The following is an 18612-nucleotide window of genomic DNA, read 5'->3' as shown; positions in this document are numbered from 1 at the left end:
TTAAGATCCGGCTACTGCAGAAAATTACTATTTAACTTCAACATTTTCTTTTAGCCCCTTCTTTGATTTCTTCGAAGTCTTCTGCGCAAACAGTGCCTATTAACTGTTAACGCTGGGGGAGGGGGGGGGGGGAGGAGAACTGGCTCGTAATTGATTCCTGTCGCAGTTCGCACTTCTTCCCTAGTCATCCCTTCCCAAGCAACAAATAACATCAACAACAACTTGTAGTTATATAGAGCCTTTAACGTAGTAAAATGTCCCAGGGCGCTTCACAGGAGTGTTATAAAACAGAAATCTGACACAAAGCCACATAAGAAGAAATTAAGGCAGATGACCAAAAGCTTGGTCAAATAGGTAGGTTTTAAGGAGCGTCTTAACGGTGGAAATAGAGGTAGAGAGGTGGAGAGGATTAATGAGGGTGTTCCAGAGCTTAGGGCCTAAGCAGCTGAAACATAGAAAATAGGTGCAGGAGTAGGCCATTCGGCCCTTCCAGCCTGCACCGCCATTCAATGAGTTCATGGCTGAACATTCAACTTCAGTACCCCATTCCTGCTTTCTCGCCATACCCCTTGATCCCCCTAGTAGTAAGGACCTCATCTAACTCCTTTTTGAATATATTTAGTGAATTGGCCTCAACAACTTTCTGTGGTAGAGAATTCCACAGGTTCACCACTCTCTGGGTGAAGAAGATCCTCCGCATCTCGGTCCTAAATGGCTTACCCCTTATCCTTAGACTGTGACCTCTGGTTCTGGACTTCCCCAACATTGGGAACATTCTTCCTGCATCTAACCTGTCTAACCCCGTCAGAATTTTAAATGTTTCTATGAGGTCCCCTCTCATTCTTCTGAACTCCAGTGAATACAAGCCCAGTTGATCCAGTCTTTCTTGATAGGTCAGTCCCGCCATCCCGGGAATCAGTCTGGTGAACCTTCGCTGCACTCCCTCAATAGCAAGAATGTCTTTCCTCAGGTTAGGAGACCAAAACTGTACACAATACTCCAGGTGTGGCCTCACCAATGCCCTGTACAACTGTAGCAACACCTCCCTGCCCCTGTACTCAAATCCCCTTGCTATGAAGGCCAACATGCCATTTGCTTTCTTAACCGCCTGCTGCACCTGCATGCCAACCTTCAATGACTGATGTACCACGACACCCAGGTCTCTTTGCACCTCCCCTTTTCCTAATCTGTCACCATTCAGATAATAGTCTGTCTCTCTGTTTTTACCACCAAAGTGGATAACCTCACATTTATCCACATTATACTTCATCTGCCATGCATTTGCCCACTCACCTAACCTATCCAAGTCGCTCTGCAGCCTCACAGCATCCTCCTCGCAGCTCACACTGCCACCCAACTTAGTGTCATCCGCAAATTTGGAGATACTACATTTAATCCCTTCATCTAAATCATTAATGTACAGTGTAAACAGCTGGGGCCCCAGCACAGAACCTTGCGGTACCCCACTAGTCACTGCCTGCCATTCTGAAAAGTACCCATTTACTCCTACTCTTTGCTTCCTGTCTGACAACCAGTTCTCAATCCATGTCAGCACACTACCCCCAATCCCATGTGCTCTAACTTTGCACATCAATCTCTTGTGTGGGACCTTGTCGAACGCCTTCTGAAAGTCCAAATATACCACATCAACTGGTTCTCCCTTGTCCACACTACTGGAAACATCCTCAAAAAATTCCAGAAGATTTGTCAAGCATGATTTCCCTTTCACAAATCCATGCTGACTTGGACCTATCATGTCACCTCATTCCAAATGCACTGCTATGGCATCCTTAATAATTGATTCCATCATTTTACCCACTACCGATGTCAGGCTGACCGGTCTATAATTCCCTGTTTTCTCTCTCCCTCCTTTTTTAAAAAGTGGGGTTACATTGGCTACCCTCCACTCCATAGGAACTGATCCAGAGTCAATGGAATGTTGGAAAATGACTGTCAATGCATCCGCTATTTCCAAGGCCACCTCCTTAAGTACTCTGGGATGCAGTCCATCAGGCCCTGGGGATTTATCGGCCTTCAATCCCATCAATTTCCCCAACACAATTTCCCGGCTAATAAGGATTTCCCTCAGTTCCTCCTCCTTACTAGACCCCCCGACCCCTTTTATAACCGGAAGGTTGTTTGTGTCCTCCTTCGTGAATACCGAACCAAAGTACTTGTTCAATTGGTCCGCCATTTCTTTGTTCCCCGTTATGACTTCCCCTGATACTGACTGCAGGGGACCTACGTTTGTCTTTACTAACCTTTTTCTCTTTACATATCTATAGAAAGTTTTGCAATCCGTCTTAATGTTCCCTGCAAGCTTCTTCTCATACTCCATTTTCCCTGCCCTAATCAACCCCTTTGTCCTCCTCTGCTGAGTTCTAAATTTCTCCCAGTCCCCAGGTTCGCTGCTATTTCTGGCCAATTTGTATGCCACTTCCTTGGCTTTAATACTATCCTTGATTTCCCTTGATAGCCACGGTTGAGCCACCTTCCCTTTTTTATTTTTATTCCAGACAGGAATGTACAATTGTTGTAGTTCATCCATGCGGTCTCTAAATGTCTGCCATTGCCCATCCACAGTCAACCCCTTAAGTATCATTCGCCAATCCATTCCAGCCAATTCACGCCTCGTACCTTCAAAGTTAGCCTTCTTTAAGTTCTGGACCATGGTCTCTGAATTAACTGTTTCATTCTCCATCCGAATGCAGAATTCCACCATATTATGGTCACTCTTCCCCAAGGGGCCTCGCACAATGGTATTGCTAATTAATCCTCTCTCATTACACAACACCCAGTCTAAGATGGCCTCCCCCCTAGTTGGTTCCTCGACATATTGGTCTAAAAACCCATCCCTTATGCACTCCAGGAAATCCTCCTCCACCGTATTGCTTCCAGTTTGGTTAGCCCAATCTATGTGCATATTAAAGTCACCCATTATAACTGCTGCACCTTTATTGCCTAATTTCCTGTTTGATGCCCTCCCGAACATCACTACTACTGTTTGGAGGTCTGTACACAACTCCCACTAACGTTTTTTGCCCTTTGGTGTTCTGTAGCTCTACCCATATAGATTCCACATCATCCAAGCTCATATCCTTCCTAACTATTGCCTTAATCTCCTCCTTAACCAGCAATGCTACCCCACCTCCTTTTCCTTTTATTCTATCCTTCCTGAATGTTGAATACCCCTGGATGTTGAGTTCCCAGCCCTGATCATCCTGGAGCCACGTCTACGTAATCCCAATCAGATCATATTTGTTAACATCTATTTGCACAGTTAATTCATCCACCTTATTGCGGATACTCCTTGCATTAAGACACAAAGCCTGAAGGCATGGCCACCGATGGTTGAGTGATTATAATGAGGGATACTGAAGAGGGCAGAGTTTTGAGGAGCGCAGACATCTCTGGGAGGGTGGGGGGCTGGGGGCGGTGTTGTAAGGCTAAAAGAGATTGCAGAAATAGGGAGGCCATGGAGGGATTTGTAAATAATGAATTCTGAAATCGAGGCATTGCTTAATCGGGAGCCAATGTCGGTCAGCGAGCACAGGGGTGATGGGTGAACGGGACTTGGTACGAACTTCACTGAGTAACATCATCCACTAAATATGAGCTAGGTGTTTCCCATAGCTGTAGGCATTGTTCAACAAGTACAGTGCACTGCTAAGAATTTGGCAGCCATTGTTTTCCTCTTCACGTGACTGACAAATTGTGTTATTCTAAGTTGTATTTCCATCCAGAGACAACTGTGCAATAAGGTGCAAAGTGTAATTACCCAAATAGTTGGGTCCCTCTAAGCCAAAGAGAAGCTTCACAGAATTATGGCATTCCGAGCATTAAGCAGCTGATTTAACAAGGGTGCCAGAGGCACATTAACCACCTCCCTCACCCATCATTGCTGCTGAGAGGCTCTAGTGATGCACAGCCCTACCATTTCCTTGACTTTAGAAATAATTCCAGGAATAATGATGTTGCCTGCTGCCAACTTGTAATTAAGAAGAATTAACATTGAATCACGATTTGACTCTAGCTGAGAACTTTTACGTCTAAATTCAAATTTCCACTAACTCCAGAATAAAATTCGATTTGAAATCTTTCTACCACAGCCCTGGTCCCAAGTCTGTCCTTTGAGTTGAGGGATCTCAGCTCTGGGATTGTAAACCCTATTCCCTCCCTTCCAATGTTAGCTTTTTTATTTGTTGCCCATCCCTAATTGCCTTTGAGAAGGTGGTGGTGAGCCACATTCTTGAACCCAAGCAGTCCGTGTGCTGAAGGTACTCCCACAGTGCGGTTAGGGAGGGAGTTCCAGGATTTTGACCCAGCGACGATGAAGGACAGGCGATATACTTTCAAGTCAGGTTGCTGTGTAACTTGGAGAGGAATTTGGAGGTGGTAGTGTTCGCATGTGCCTCCTAGATGGGACAGGTCATAGTTTTGGGAGGTGCTGCTGGCAAAGCCTTTGCGAATTGTTGCAGTGCAACTTGTAGATGGTACACACTGCAGCCACGGTGCACTGGTGGTGGAGAACATAAGAACTAGGAGCAGGAGTAGGCCATTTGGCCCCTCGAGCCTGCTCCGCAATTCAATAAGATTATTATTGATCTAATCTTGGCCTCAACTCCACCTCCCCACCCGCTCCCCATATCCTTTGACTCGCTTATCATTCAAAAATATGTTTATTTCCACCTTAAATATATTTAATGATCCAGCCTCCACAACTCTCTGGGATAGAGAATTCCAAACATTCATGACCCTCAGAAGAAATTCCTCCTCATCTTCATTTTAAATGGGCAACCCCTTATTCTGAAACTATATCCCCGAGTTCTAGATTCCCCCACGAGGGGAAACATTCTCTCTGCACCTACCCTGTAAAGCCCCCTCAGAATCTTATACATTTCAATAAGATCAACTCATTATTCTAAACTCTAAGGAACCAATGTCCTCGGGTTTGCTAGTGCTGTTAGGGAACGGTTAACCAATATGGCAGGGGGATGGGAACCTATACAGGGAGACAGAGGGAAGTAAAATGGGGGCAGAAGCAAAAGAGAGAAAGAAGAAAAGTAAAAGTGGAGTGCAGAGAAACCCAAGGCAAAAATCAAAAAGTGCCACAGTACTGCAAAATTCTAAAGGGACAAAGTGTGTTAAAAAGACAAGCCTGAAGGCTCTGCGCCTCAATGCGAGGAGTATTCATAATAAGGTGGACGAATTAACTGCGCAGGCAGCTATTAACGAATATGTTATAATTGGGATTACGGAGACATAGCTCCACGGTGACCAAGGCTGGGAACTCAACATCTAGGGGTATTCAACATTCAGGAAGGATAGACGGAAAGGAAAAGGAGGTGGGGTAGCGTTGCTGGTTAAAGAGGAAATTAATGCAATAGTAAGGAAGGACATTAGCTTGGTAGATGTGGAATCTGTATGGGTAGAGCTGCGGAATACCAAAGGGCAGAAAACGCTAGTGGGAGTTGTGTACAGACCACCAAACAGTAGTAGTGAGGTTGGGGACAGCATCAAACAAGAAATTAGGGATGCGTGCAGTAAAGGTACAGCAGTTATCATGGACGACTTTAATCTACATATCGATTGGGCTAACCAAACTGGTAGCAATACGGTGGAGGAGGATTTCCTGGAGTGCATAAGGGATGGTTTTCTAGACCAATATGTCGAGGAACCAACTAGAGGCTGGCCATCCTAGACTGGGTGATATGTAACGAGAAAGGACTAATTAACAATCTTGTTGTGAGAGGCCCCTTGGGGAAGAGTGACCATAATATGGTAGAATTCTTTATTAAGATGGAGAGTGACACAGTAAATTCAGAGACTAGGGTCCTGAACTTAAGGAAAGGTAACTTCGATGGTATGAGACATGAATTGGCTAGAATAGACTGGCGAATGATACTTGAAGGGTTGACAGTGGATAGTCAATGGCAAATATTTAAAGATCACATGGATGAACTTCAACAATTGTACATCCCTGTCTGGAGTAAAAACAAAACGGGGAAGGTGGCTCAACCGTGGCTAACAAGGGAAATTAGGGATAGTGTTAAATCCAAGGAAGAGGCATATAAATTGGCCAGAAAAAGCAGCAAACCTGAGGACTGGGAGAAATTTCGAATTCAGCAGAGGAGGACAAAGGGTTTAATTAGGAGGAGGAAAATAGAGTATGAGAGGAAGCTTGCTGGGAACATAAAAACTGACTGCAAAAGCTTCTATAGATATGTGAAGAGAAAAAGATTAGTGAAGACAAACGTAGGTCTCTTGCACTCAGAATCAGGTGAATTTATAATGGGGAACAAAGAAATGGCAGACCAATTGAACAAATACTTTGGTTCTGTCTTCAAGAAGGAAGACACATATATCCTTCCGGAAATACTAGGGGACCGAGGGTCTAGCGAGAAGGAGGAACTGAAGGAAATCTTTATTAATCAGGAAATTGTGTTGGGGAAATTGATGGGATTGAAGGGCAATAAATCGCCAGGACCTGATAGTCTGCATCCCAGCGTACTTAAGGAAGTGGTCCTAGAAATAGTGGATGCATTGATAATCATTTTCCAACAGTCTATCGACTCTGGATCATTTCCTATGGGCTGGAGGGTAGCTAATGTAACACCACTTTTTAAAAAAGGAGGGAGAGAGAAAACGGGGAATTATAGACCGGTTAGCCTGACGTCGGTAGTGGGGAAAATGTTGGAATCAATTATTAAAGATGAAATAGCAGCGCATTTGGAAAGCAGTGACAGGATCGGTCCAAGTCAGCATGGAATTATGAAAGGGAAACCATGCTTGACAAATCTTCTAGAATTTTTTGAGGATGAAACTAGTAGAGTGGAGAAGGGAGAACCAGTGGATGTGATGTATTTGGACTTTCAAAAGGCTTTTGACAAGGTCCCACACAAAATTAAAGCACATGGTGTTGGGGGTAATGTATTGACGTGGATAGAGAACTGGTTGGCAGACAGGAAGCAGAAAGTAGGGATAAACGGGCCCTTCTCAGAATTGCAGGTAGTGACTAGTGCGGTGCCGCAGGGCTCAGTGCTGGGACCCCAGCTATTAACAATATACATCAATGATTTAGATAAAGGAATTGAGTGTAATATCTCCAAGTTTTCAGATGACACTAAGCTGGGTGGCGGTGTGAGCTGTGAGGAGGATGCTAAGAGGCAGCAAGGTGACTTGGACAGGTTAGGTGAGTGGGCAAATGCATGGCAGATGCATTATAATGTGGATAAAAGTGAGGTTATCTACTTTGGTGGCAAAAACATGAAGGCAGAGTATTATTTGAATGGCTGCACCTGGAATATTATGTTATGTTTTGGTCTCATAATCTGAGGAAGGACGTTCTTGCTATTGAGCGAGTGCAGCGAAGGTTCACCAGACTGATTCCCGGGATGGCAGGACTGACATATGAGGAGAGACCAGATCGACTGGGTTGTATTCACTGGAGTTTAGAAGAATGAGAGGGGATCTCATAGAACCATATAACATTCTGACGGGACTGGACAGGTTAGATGCAGGAAGGATATTCCTGATTTTGGGGAAGTCCAGAACCAGGGGTCACAGTCTAAAGATAAGGGGTAAGCCAATTAGAATCGAGATGAGGAGAAACTTCTTCACTGAGAGCGTTGTTAACCTCTGGAATTCTCTACTGCAGAGAGTTGTTGATTCCAGTTCATTAGATATATTCAAGATGGAGTTAGATATGGCCCTGATGGCTAAAGGGATCAAGGGGTATGGCGAGAAAGCAGGAAAGGGGTACTGAGGTGAATGATCAGCCATGATCTTATTGAAAGGTGGTGCAGGCTTGAAGGGCCGAATGGCCTACTCCTGCACCTATTTTCTATGTTTCTATGTTACTATAGGCCCAACTTGCTCAACCTTTCTTCATAAGACAACCCCTTCATCTCAGGAGTCAACCTCGTGAACCTTCTCTGAACTGCCTCCAATGCAAATGCAAGTAAATAAGGAAACCAAAACTGTAAGCAGTAGTCCAGGTGTGGTCTCACCAACAGCTGTACAGTTGTAGCAGGACTTCCCTACTTTTATACACCATCCCCCTTGCAATAAAGGCCGACATTCTATTTACCTTCCTAATTATTTGCTGTACCTGCATGCTAACTTTTTGTGTTTCATGTACAAGGACCCCCAGATCCATCTGTACTGCAGCATTTTATAATCTCTCCCCATTTAAATAATAATTTGTTTTTTATTTTTCCTACCAAAGTGGATAACCTCACATTTTCCCACATTATACTCTATCTGCTCTGCCATATCTTTGTCCACTCACTTATTTATCTATATCTCTTTGCAGATTATTTGCATCTTCCTCACAACTTGCTTTCCCATCCATCTTTGTATATCAGCAAACTTGGCTATATTACAGTTGGTCCCTTCACCCAAGTCATTAAGATAGATTGTAAATAATTGAGGCTCCAACACTGATCCCTGTGGCACCCCACTAGTTACAGTTTGCCAACCTGAAAATGACCCATTTATCCCGACTTTGTTAGTTAGCCAATCCTCTATCCACGCTAATATATTACCCCCAACCCCATGAGCTCTTATCTTGTGCAGTAACCTTTTAAGTGGCAACTTATCGAATGCCTTCTGGAAATCCAAATACACGTCATCTACTGGTCCCCCTTTATCCACCCTGCTCGTTATATTCTCAAAGAATTCCAGCAAATTTGTCAAACATGATTTCCCTTTCATAAAACTATGCTGACTCTGTTTGACTATATTATGATTTTCAAATGTCCTGCTACTACTTCCTTAATAATCGACTCCAGCATTTTCCCAATGACAGATATTAGGATAACTGGTCAATAGTTTCTTGCTTTCTGTCTCCCTCCTTTCTTAAATAAAGGCGTTAAATTTGCGCCTTTCCAATCTGCTGGGACCTCTCCAGAATCCAGGGAATTTTGGAAGATTACAATCAATGCAACCACGATCCTAGGATGCAGGCCATCAGTTCGAGGGGACTTGTCCACCTTTCATCCCATTAGTTTTCCTAGTCCTTTTTCTCCCGTGATAGTGATTGCTTTAAATTCCTCCATCCCAATAGCCCCTTGCTTATGAATTATTGGGATGCTTTTAGTGCCTTCTACCGTGAAGACCGATACAAAATATTTGTTCAAAGTCTCTGCCATTTCCCTGTTCCCCATTATTAATTCCCCAGTCTCATCTTCTAAGGGACCAACATTTTCTTTAGCTACTCTCTTCCTTTTTATATATTTATAGAAGCTCTTATTGTCTGTTTTTATATTTCTTGCTAGTTTACTCTCATAATCTATCTTCTCTCTTTTTTTTAGTTATCTTTTGCTGGTTACTAAAAATTTCCCAAAGGTCTGGCCTTCCACTACTCTTCACAACATTGTATGCTATTGTTTTCAATTTGATACCATCCTTAACTTCCTTAGTTAGCCACAGATGGTTCATCCTTCTCTTCGAGTCTTTCTTTCTCACCGGAATATATGTTTGCTGAGAGTTATGAAATATCTCCTTAAATGTCTGCCACTGCTTATCTACCGTCTTATCCTTTAATCTATTTTCCCTGTCCACTTTAGCCAACTCTGCCTTTATACCTTTGTAATTGCCTTTATTTAAGTTCAGGACACTTAGTTTGAGACCTTACTTTCTCACCCTCAAACTGAATTTGGAACTCTAACATGCAATGATCACTCTTCCCAAGAGAATCCTTTACTATGAGATCATACTTAAGGTGGTGAATGTTTAAGGTGGTGGATTGGGTGCCAATCAAGTGGGCTGCTTTGTCCTGGATTGTGTTGAGCTTCTTGAGTGTTGCTGGAGTTGCACTCATCAAGTGGAGAGAGTATTTCATGACTTGTGCTTCGTAGATGGTGGAAAGGCTTTGAAGAGTCAGGAGGTGAGAGACTCACCATAAAATGCACAGCCTCATGACCTGCTCTTTTAGCCACAATATTTATGTGGCTGGTCCAGTTAAGTTTCTGATCAATGGTGACCCCCAGGATGTTGATGGTGGGGGATTCGGTGATGGTAATGCCATTGAATGTAAAGAGGCGGTGATTGGATTCTATCTTATTGGAGATGGTCTTTGCCTGGCACTTGTGTGGCATGAAAGTTACTTGTCACTTATCAGCCCAAGCCTGAGCATTGTCCAACTTTTGCTGCATGCGGGCATGGACTGCTTCATTATCTGAGGAGTTGCAAATGCAACTGAACACTGCAATCATCAGCGAACATCCCCACTTCTGACCTTATGATAGAAGGAAGTAATTGATGAAGCAGTTGAAGATGCATTGGGTCTAGGACACTGCCCTGAGGAACTCTTGCAGCGATGTCCTGGGGCTGAGATGATCGGCATCCAACAACCACAACCATCATCCTTTGTGCTAGGTGACTCCAGCCAGTGGAGAGTTTTCCCCCTAATTCCCATTGACTTCAGTTTTACTAGGGCTCCTTGATGCTACACTCGGTCAAATGCTGCCTTGATCTCACCTCTGGAATTCAGCTCTTCTGTCCGTCATGAGTTTGGAACCAAGTAGTCCTGGCGGAACCCAAACTGAACAAGTTAGAGGCGCTTGATAGCACTGTCGATGACATCTTCCATCACTTTGCTGATGATTAATTGTAGACTGATGGGGTAGTAATTGGCCGGATTGGATTTGTCTTGCTTTTTGTGGACAGGACATACCTGGGCAGTTTTCCACATTGTTGGGTAGATGTCAGTGTTGTAGCAGTACTGGAATAGCTTGGCTAGAGGTGCAGCTAGTTGTGGTGCACAAGTCTTCAGCACGACAGCCCGGATGTTGTTCGGGACCCATAGCCTTTGCTGTATCCAGTGCACTTACCATGTGGAGGGAAGCGAATTGGCTGAAGACTAGCAACTGTGATGGTGGGGACCTCAGGAGAAGGCCGAGACGGATCATCCACTCAGCACTTCTGGCTGAAGATAGTTGCAAGCGCATCAGCCTTGTCTTTTGCACTTGTGTGATGGGCTCTGCCATCAATGAGGATGGGGATGTTCATGGAGCCTCCTCCTCCCATTAGTTGTTTAATTGTCCACCACCATTCACGATTGGATGTGGCAGGACTGCAGATCCTTGATCTGATCTGTTAGTTGTGTGATCACTCAGCTCTGTCTATAACATGCTGCTTCTGCTGTTTAGCATCCATGCAGCTTCCCCAGGTTGGCACCTCATTTTTATGTATGCCTGGTGCTGCTCCAGGCATGCTCTTCTACACTCTTCATTGAACCAGGGTTGGTCCTCTGGCTTGATGGTAATGGTAGAGTGAGGGATATGCCGGGCCATGAGGTTAAAGATTGTGCTGCTGATGGCCCACAGTGCCTCATGGATGCCCAGGTTTGAGCTGCTAGATCTGTTCTGAATCTATCCCATTTAGCACTGTAATAGTGCCACACAACATGATGGAGGGTGTCCTCAGTGTGAAGACAGGACTTCGTGTCCACAATGACTGTGCAGTGGTCACTCCGGCCAATACTTTCATGGATAGATGCATCTGCGACAGGTAGATTGATGAGGATGAGGTCATGTTGGTTCTCTCACCACCTGCTGCAGGCCCAGTCTGGCAGCTATGTCCTTCAGGGCTCCTTCAGTAGTGGTACTACCAAGCCACTTGTGGTGATGGACATTCAAGTCCCCAACCCAGAGTACCTTTTGTGCCCTTGCTACCATCAGTGCTTCTTCCAAGTGATGTTCAACATGAAGGAGTACTGATTCATCAGCTGAGGGAGGGCAGTAGGTGGTAATCAGCAGAAGGTTTCCTTGCCCATGCCTGATCTGACACCATGAGACTTCACGTGGTCCGGAGTCCATGTTGAGTAAGCAGTGTGTGTTGGTGAGTGTAGCTCCCTCCATTGGAACAATGCCCATTAACCCCCACCATCATTCGACAATCCCCGCATCAGCTATCTTAGTGGCCTATCTGACTAAAACCGCTGTTTTGTTGTGAAGTGATGCCAAATTGTGGGGAATTCTGGACTCTCCACACAAACCTATCCCAGCCGACGTACAAATGATTTTTCACCAAAGACCCTAGCAAAGGGCAGAGAGAGCATGAATGACAACTTAGCAAACTGCCCAACAGCTTCAACGAGCTGGCATGGCCCCCGAAAAAGCTGTCTACTCAAAAATGCTCCTGGTGTGTGAAATTAAGTCATTGAGCGGGATTTGCACCTTCAGTGGTAATCACGCATTCCTTCATTTGTATTCAGGAAATATCAATACATGAAGGATTAAAGGAGAAATTCAAGTGCGGAAGGCAAAGTATTGGTGGTGCATTTCTGGGAGGATGGGCAGTGGCAAGAGAATGTCCCCCAGAACACACAATATTTTTTTACATTTAAAAATATTTATAGTGGTTACTTTTTATACTTTGTAATTAATAGATTTTAAATGTTATAAAAGTTGATAAACAAAGCAACATTTGGGTTGTCAATAGACCAGCCAGACCATCATTAAGTCAAACGTTACCTCAACCGTCACTCTCACATCTCCAACCCTCCACAGTCACAGTTCACAAAGGCACTCTACCCACTCAGGAGTAAGTTCACAGGGACATGCAGCCCATCTAACTCCCCACCCTTTCACAGAGAATCTCTTCTCTCCTCCAACCTTCCCAGTTCACACAGAACTCTTCTTTCTCCCCAACAATTTTACCGCATGCGCGTTTTTTCCAATTTAACAGGCGGCTCACCCACTGCACGGTACCCCTATAGTGCACAACCACGCAGCTTAAAGGGAACATTGTTCATATGTACCATTCACAGCTTACTATCCCCATCCTTCTCAGCTACATTATCGTCCATTGAGGAGATTTGATAGAGGTGTTCAAAAACATGAAGTGTTTTAATAGAATAAATAAGGAGAAACTAGTTCCACTAGGAGAAGGATCAGTAAGCAAAGGATACAGATTTAAGGTAATTGGCATCAGAGGCAGAGGTGACATTAGGATAATTTTTTTTTATGTGCGATTTGTTGTGATCCAGAAAGCACTGCCTGAAAGGGTGCTGGAAGCAGATTAAATAGTCACTTTCAGAAGGGAATTGGATAAATGGCTGAAAGAGAGAAAATTGCATGGCTATGGGGAAAGAGCAGGGGTGTGGGACTAATTGGATAGCCCATTCAAAGAGCTGGCATTGCCATGAAGTGCTGAATGGCCTCCTTCTGTACTGTAAGGTTCAGTGATTCTATTTGTACCTTTCCTCTATTGCCGTCCCTTCTCCCCCTTTCACTTCTATCCGTCCCTCTCCCCACCTGCCTGCTCCTACCTGAATCCCCAGTTGCTAATGGACAGGATTGCAGCCTCTGTATACTGCAAGTGGGACGAATCCTGACCATAACAGTGGAAGCGAGGTTGAGAGGAGAGCGGGTCCTCTTCCAGTGAATTGGGCACCAGACTCTAGAGGAGTGAGATCAGGGTCAGAGGGACCCACTGCATTGATGTTTGGCCTGCTCAGTCCACCTGCATTTATAGACAATCAGGCTACCATTAAATACTGTGCATCAAGAGAGAGAGAGAGACAAACTTATATCCCAGTAAATTGGATTCAAGGACCTTGTGTTAAATGACTGGACTGCCCAGTTCTCTCAGAACTATTAGAGTTCTGAGAGATGCTCCTATCAACGGGAGGGAAGAAGTGTTTAGTCATTGATGCTCTGGCCATTGTCGTGTGGGGCAGGCTTGCTGGACTAGCTGGTCTTTCTTTTCCTGCCCTTCAATTACCTATGTTTGAAAGTGTGGTTTTATTGCATGATTCTTGGTGGATATGCTCTGACGTTATCTTTCTCTTTCTTCAGGCTCAGCTTTCGTTCAACACGGACACACTGTGCTGAGTAGCTCAAGTTCCATGAAGGTTTCCATCTCTAATGACCATGTACATGACATTTGAGAACTTTGCATCATCCCAGCACAAAACTAAGGGCAGTGCCGGGAGGGGGAGTGGATATGACCGTGTATATGGTCAACAGTTCCTTCGAGCTGAAACACTTCGGATGGAGACGTTAAACCCATTAACCAGCAAAGAACGCTGCTTCGTTGGCACGAGCGGTTTTGGTACCCATGCATTGCTTCTGGGTCATATTGGTGATGTAGATCTCCAACGAACATGAGTCCGTTGCATTTTATTTAATGCAGAGCTGTTTTATTTTAACGCACTGTCAAAAAAAAAGTGTATAATACCTGTCTACTGTGTACTGGAATATTTTAAAAAGATATTTTTGAGAACAGTGTAGAAGTGATGAGCAAAACATTTAGGATCCTTATTTTCAATTATAAAAACATTGTAAACACTCAGATTTTTAACCCTTGTCATTTGCAACAAATGCATGAATTTAGCCAATGCACCCTGGGCCTGTGGCCTACAGTAAAATTCAGATAACTAATTAGGCCTAACCTTGAAAAGTCTGAAGTGCAACTCCGCTTAGTGCACATAACAGTAACTCAAATGCTAAGAGCAAGCGTAAATTATTGCCAGTGTTTGTTGGATGGTAAGCTAGAATGCTATAGGGAGAAGTTGGTGGTTTGTCCATTAATGGCAGTCCAGCTTCCACTAATTAGGATTTTAAATTTCAGAATTACAAAAGTCAGGATCTTTTGAATTATTATCTAATGGGTAGTGTCCTACAAATTAAAATGTGCTTCTATTTTTCAAACCCTACTTCTGGAAAATGCATCTGTAAACACATTCTTACCATCTAAGTAAAACTTATGTGACTATTTATAAATTAAGACATATCATTACCATTTTTTGAACCCACCCACATGCTCTTGATTAGATCTTCGAAACATAAACGATGGCAAACCAAATCTTACTGTTGCCCTGCTCCTGACATTGTTCCTACACTTCTCGACCTGTACCTTTTCTTAAAACCAGAATACATCCTTCAGGTCTCCATTCCATATACTTGGTTGACATTTTCTTTACATTAACATATTACTGAAAATTAAATGCACGCAAATGAACGCACCTGATTTATTCCACCTCGTAACCAACACTTGCACCAAATGAGCATGGAATAAAAGGGTTCAATTATGATAGCACAAACTAGACTTGTTTGGTACAGGACATTGTATGGGATTAGTTACCATTTTCCAAGGCTGCCTTCTGCTGACTGACCCATGGTTGCCATGAAGCAGCTCTTCCTAAACGGTTCTGACACACTTTGGGTGATATATTGTCTTTAATTTGCGATCATTTATTCTTGAATTTGTAAATGTACCAACAGACAAGTGTTTGCGACAGTCCATGCTTCTAAGCTGAAGTAAAGCATAGAAGTGTAATAGAAAACAAATAAAGGCCCCTTTGGCTATAAAATAAAATTTAACTCTTTTAAAATCTTTCACCGTTTATTGCATTCAAACTGCAGCTTATCCCTCAGCAGCTAAATTAGAAAGAAGTTAGTTTCAAAAGGAGATGCTGCCATAACCTCAGACACAAGGTCAAAACATATGCCGAGCCAAGGCCCACATGCAAGTGATCGTATAAGCAGAGGAGAATTGATCTTTTCAATTATAGCAATGCTTCCCATCCCAAACGGAGCGGTGAATGTTGAAAAATCTCTGAGTGTTTACAATGAGCTGCACTACAGGGCTACAACTTCTCTTGAAGGTGCTTTATTTAAAATAAGCATAAGCAACACGACAAAGAGTGCAAAATGTAACCTTGAACTGCCGTGGACACTCTGTACTAATGCAGCTGATTATTGTAAAGATTCTAAACGGAACGCATCGAGATATAACTCACTTAAAATGGAATGCCTCGTCTATATATATATATATATAAATTTTTTTTCCTTTTAATTCGAAAGCATCTCCCACAGTGGTCCTAATGTCAAAGTAACATTGAAGTTGGCTTCCAATTCCGTTGCATTGCTGAGATAAAGTGACCTCAGGTGATTGTCTATGTCCACTCCCAGAGCTGTCGGTCACTCAGGTGGGTATGACCTTGTTGCTGAGCCTCCAATCCGATGGCGACCTTGGACACTGGCCACGCCCATGTACCAGGTAGACAATTGGAACTGTCAAGAAATCTAAATGAGCCTCAGATTACTGCATCCCACTCATTCTGTGGAACCGGGGAGTGCCTAGCTTTCTTTCGTTTTCGAAGATGAGTTATTTTGATTAGTCAGAGCTTTGGAATTAAATGATGAAAGTTGTGGGCCGGGAGAGGAGATGGCAGTTTTAAGTTGATTTTTTTATCTTTTGGTACATTTCCATGACAACCAGTGCAATAAAAATAAAGAATAATTAGTAAGGGAATTTTTGGGAGCATCATTAGAACTTAATCTGCATTGTTAATTCTGAACTTGTTTGAGAAGGCAGAGTTTAAAGAGACTCATTGAAAGAAACTTGAGATTTAATTCTGTCGCAGTTATATTTTTATTTTTTTTCTCCTGCATTCTATATTTTAATTTTCATTTGATTGAAGATTTCTTTGTTAAGTGTGAACAAATTATGTTTTTTTCTTTAAACGTTAACTGCTTGAACCCTGACATTGTATTGTGATTTGCAGCCTTGTAGTGTCATATCTTACCCCACGCACTTAAACACAAAGGACCTGACTGTTTGGAATACTGGATCCTGTCTGAGAAAAAGTGCTTAAAAAGCTTGGCTCAAAAAAAAATCCCAGAGAGTATGAGACACGTGGATTTCTGTATCGTGCAAAAGAAGAAAACCCAATGTAGAACGAGGTAAAGGGCTGGCGGGGGGGGAGCATTTCCATCAAAACCCTTTAGAAAAAAAAATCAGATCGTCACAAAGTGTAACTATTCACTTCAGCATAGTTGTCATTTTCCCTTGTTACTGTCTCTTCTTGGCTTGTTTGTGGAATAGATCAATTGACAGTGGACGGTGAGGGGAAAGGGGAAGGACTGGAATTGGAGGAGTTACTGAACCCAGCGGTGTGTGATGCAACTAAATGAACTTGTAGCTTGCCGGAGCAGCTTGGCTGCTACATTTCCACTGATGTCACAACCCAGCTCCCACTTAATGAACAAACGTATTGCAATAAAGTGCTGTCATCATCGACTTGGATATGGGTAATAATAAGTATCACTATTAGGAACAGCTGGACTGTTCAATATAAACTCTTCCGATAATGGAGGAACTTTAAATTTATTTTCCAATAGAGTGATTCCCCTTTTTAAAAAAAAAAAGAAAATTAGGATTTTTCTCATGTTTATTCTCTATTCTTTAATGTGGGCCTTCCCGCATTACATCCAAAGTGGCAAAGCCACACAACTAACAAGCTACTCCAAAGTGGGTACCGATAAGGTTTTATAAAGGATTGATACCAACCGACCTGGTTTATCCCAGTCCATTCTAATGCGGGAGAGGGTGGTGATACAAGCCTGGTACCGTGAGCATCACAAGATATTGTAAAATAAAAATAGTACATGAGCAATGCAACGCTATTTACAGTAGCCCTTAATGGCCATAAGCATTATTGCTGGGTCTGAGCAAATGTCCATTTAAAACTTTGGTACCATTCTTATTGGTGTCTCATCTCTCTTAATCTTTCCACTCCAGTGGCAGGGTCCCCAGAGCATTTCGTGACATACGGTTCCCAATTTTCAAAATAAAATTCCTTTAAAAAGCTTGTCATTGATTTTGCCCAGAGCCCCTCCCACTTCTCCAGAACCTCGTGCTTACACACTCTTGTATATTTTTGCAAAAAAACTTTGTGTCTGGCCTGTTGAGCTGAGCTTGTGACCCTCGATTTATTTGTGTGTCAATGGAATTGTTGACGTGCCTGTTCATGAGAGCAGTGGACGTGTCAAGTAGTGTCATATTTGCACATTCCTGTGTGTGTCTCTTGTCTTTTATGGGTATTTCTGACTATTGGGCTAGAATTGCTGTAATGTTTTCAGTTCAGGGCAATGACAGAACGGCCTGTATATTGCTAGCAAGAACAAAATAAATATTTGTTTTGTTGTATAAAACTTTTTCCAGAGAGGCTTTGCCTTTTCATTTGGATTGTGGTACTTGAATGAAAAACTTAAGAACATTCAGAGGGCCTTTCACCCCATCAAGCCCCTCCCATCCATTATTGTTGCGTACTGCTCCTGATATCACTAAGCTATCTTGATCTCCCAATTTAAGGAACCATAAGTCCCTCCTGCTCTTGTCCCTTAAAAATATCAAGCAGTACTATATCTACCACTGTACTAAGTGGGGTGGACTAATTAGTAGAAGCAGCCCGGAACTAGGCATCCTTGAGGTTCTGTGGATCATCAGCAGTAGCGGAATTCTATACTGCTACAATCTGTAACCTCACCATCAAGCCAGATCAACCCTGGTTCACTGCAGAGTGTAGTAGGGTGTGCCAGGAGCAGCATCAAGTATACCTTGGACTGAGGTATGAATCTAGTGAAGCTATTACACAGGGCCATCTGCAAGCTGAACACCAAAAGCAGCAGGCTATAGACAGACCTAAGTGGTCCCACAATGAATGGATCAGTGCAAAGCTCTGTAGTCCTACCACATCCAGTCGAGAATGGTAGTGGACAACTAACAGGAGGAGGAGGCTCGATGAATGTCTACATCTTCAACGATGGTGGAACCCAGCATATGTGTGTAAGAAACATTGCTGTAGTGCTTGGAAGT

At 43.2% G+C, this 18612-nt stretch overlaps 1 protein-coding gene across 2 annotated transcripts in view; it reads left to right on the top strand.

Moving 5' to 3' along the window:
- Positions 1–17974, top strand: part of abca2 (ATP-binding cassette, sub-family A (ABC1), member 2) — a 592651-nt gene extending 574677 nt beyond the window's left edge. For both annotated transcript variants that reach the window (XM_070862856.1, XM_070862855.1), the window contains exon 49: positions 13806–17974. In XM_070862856.1, coding sequence (XP_070718957.1) covers positions 13806–13841 — 36 coding nt within the window. In that variant the 3' untranslated portion in view covers positions 13842–17974. The remainder of the gene's footprint in view (positions 1–13805) is intronic.
- The last annotated feature ends 638 nt before the right edge of the window (positions 17975–18612 follow it).

This window comes from Pristiophorus japonicus, chromosome 20 (genome assembly GCF_044704955.1).
Source record: "Pristiophorus japonicus isolate sPriJap1 chromosome 20, sPriJap1.hap1, whole genome shotgun sequence".
Classification (NCBI taxonomy): domain Eukaryota; kingdom Metazoa; phylum Chordata; class Chondrichthyes; family Pristiophoridae; genus Pristiophorus; species Pristiophorus japonicus.
This window is presented reverse-complemented; position numbering and strand designations above follow the sequence as displayed.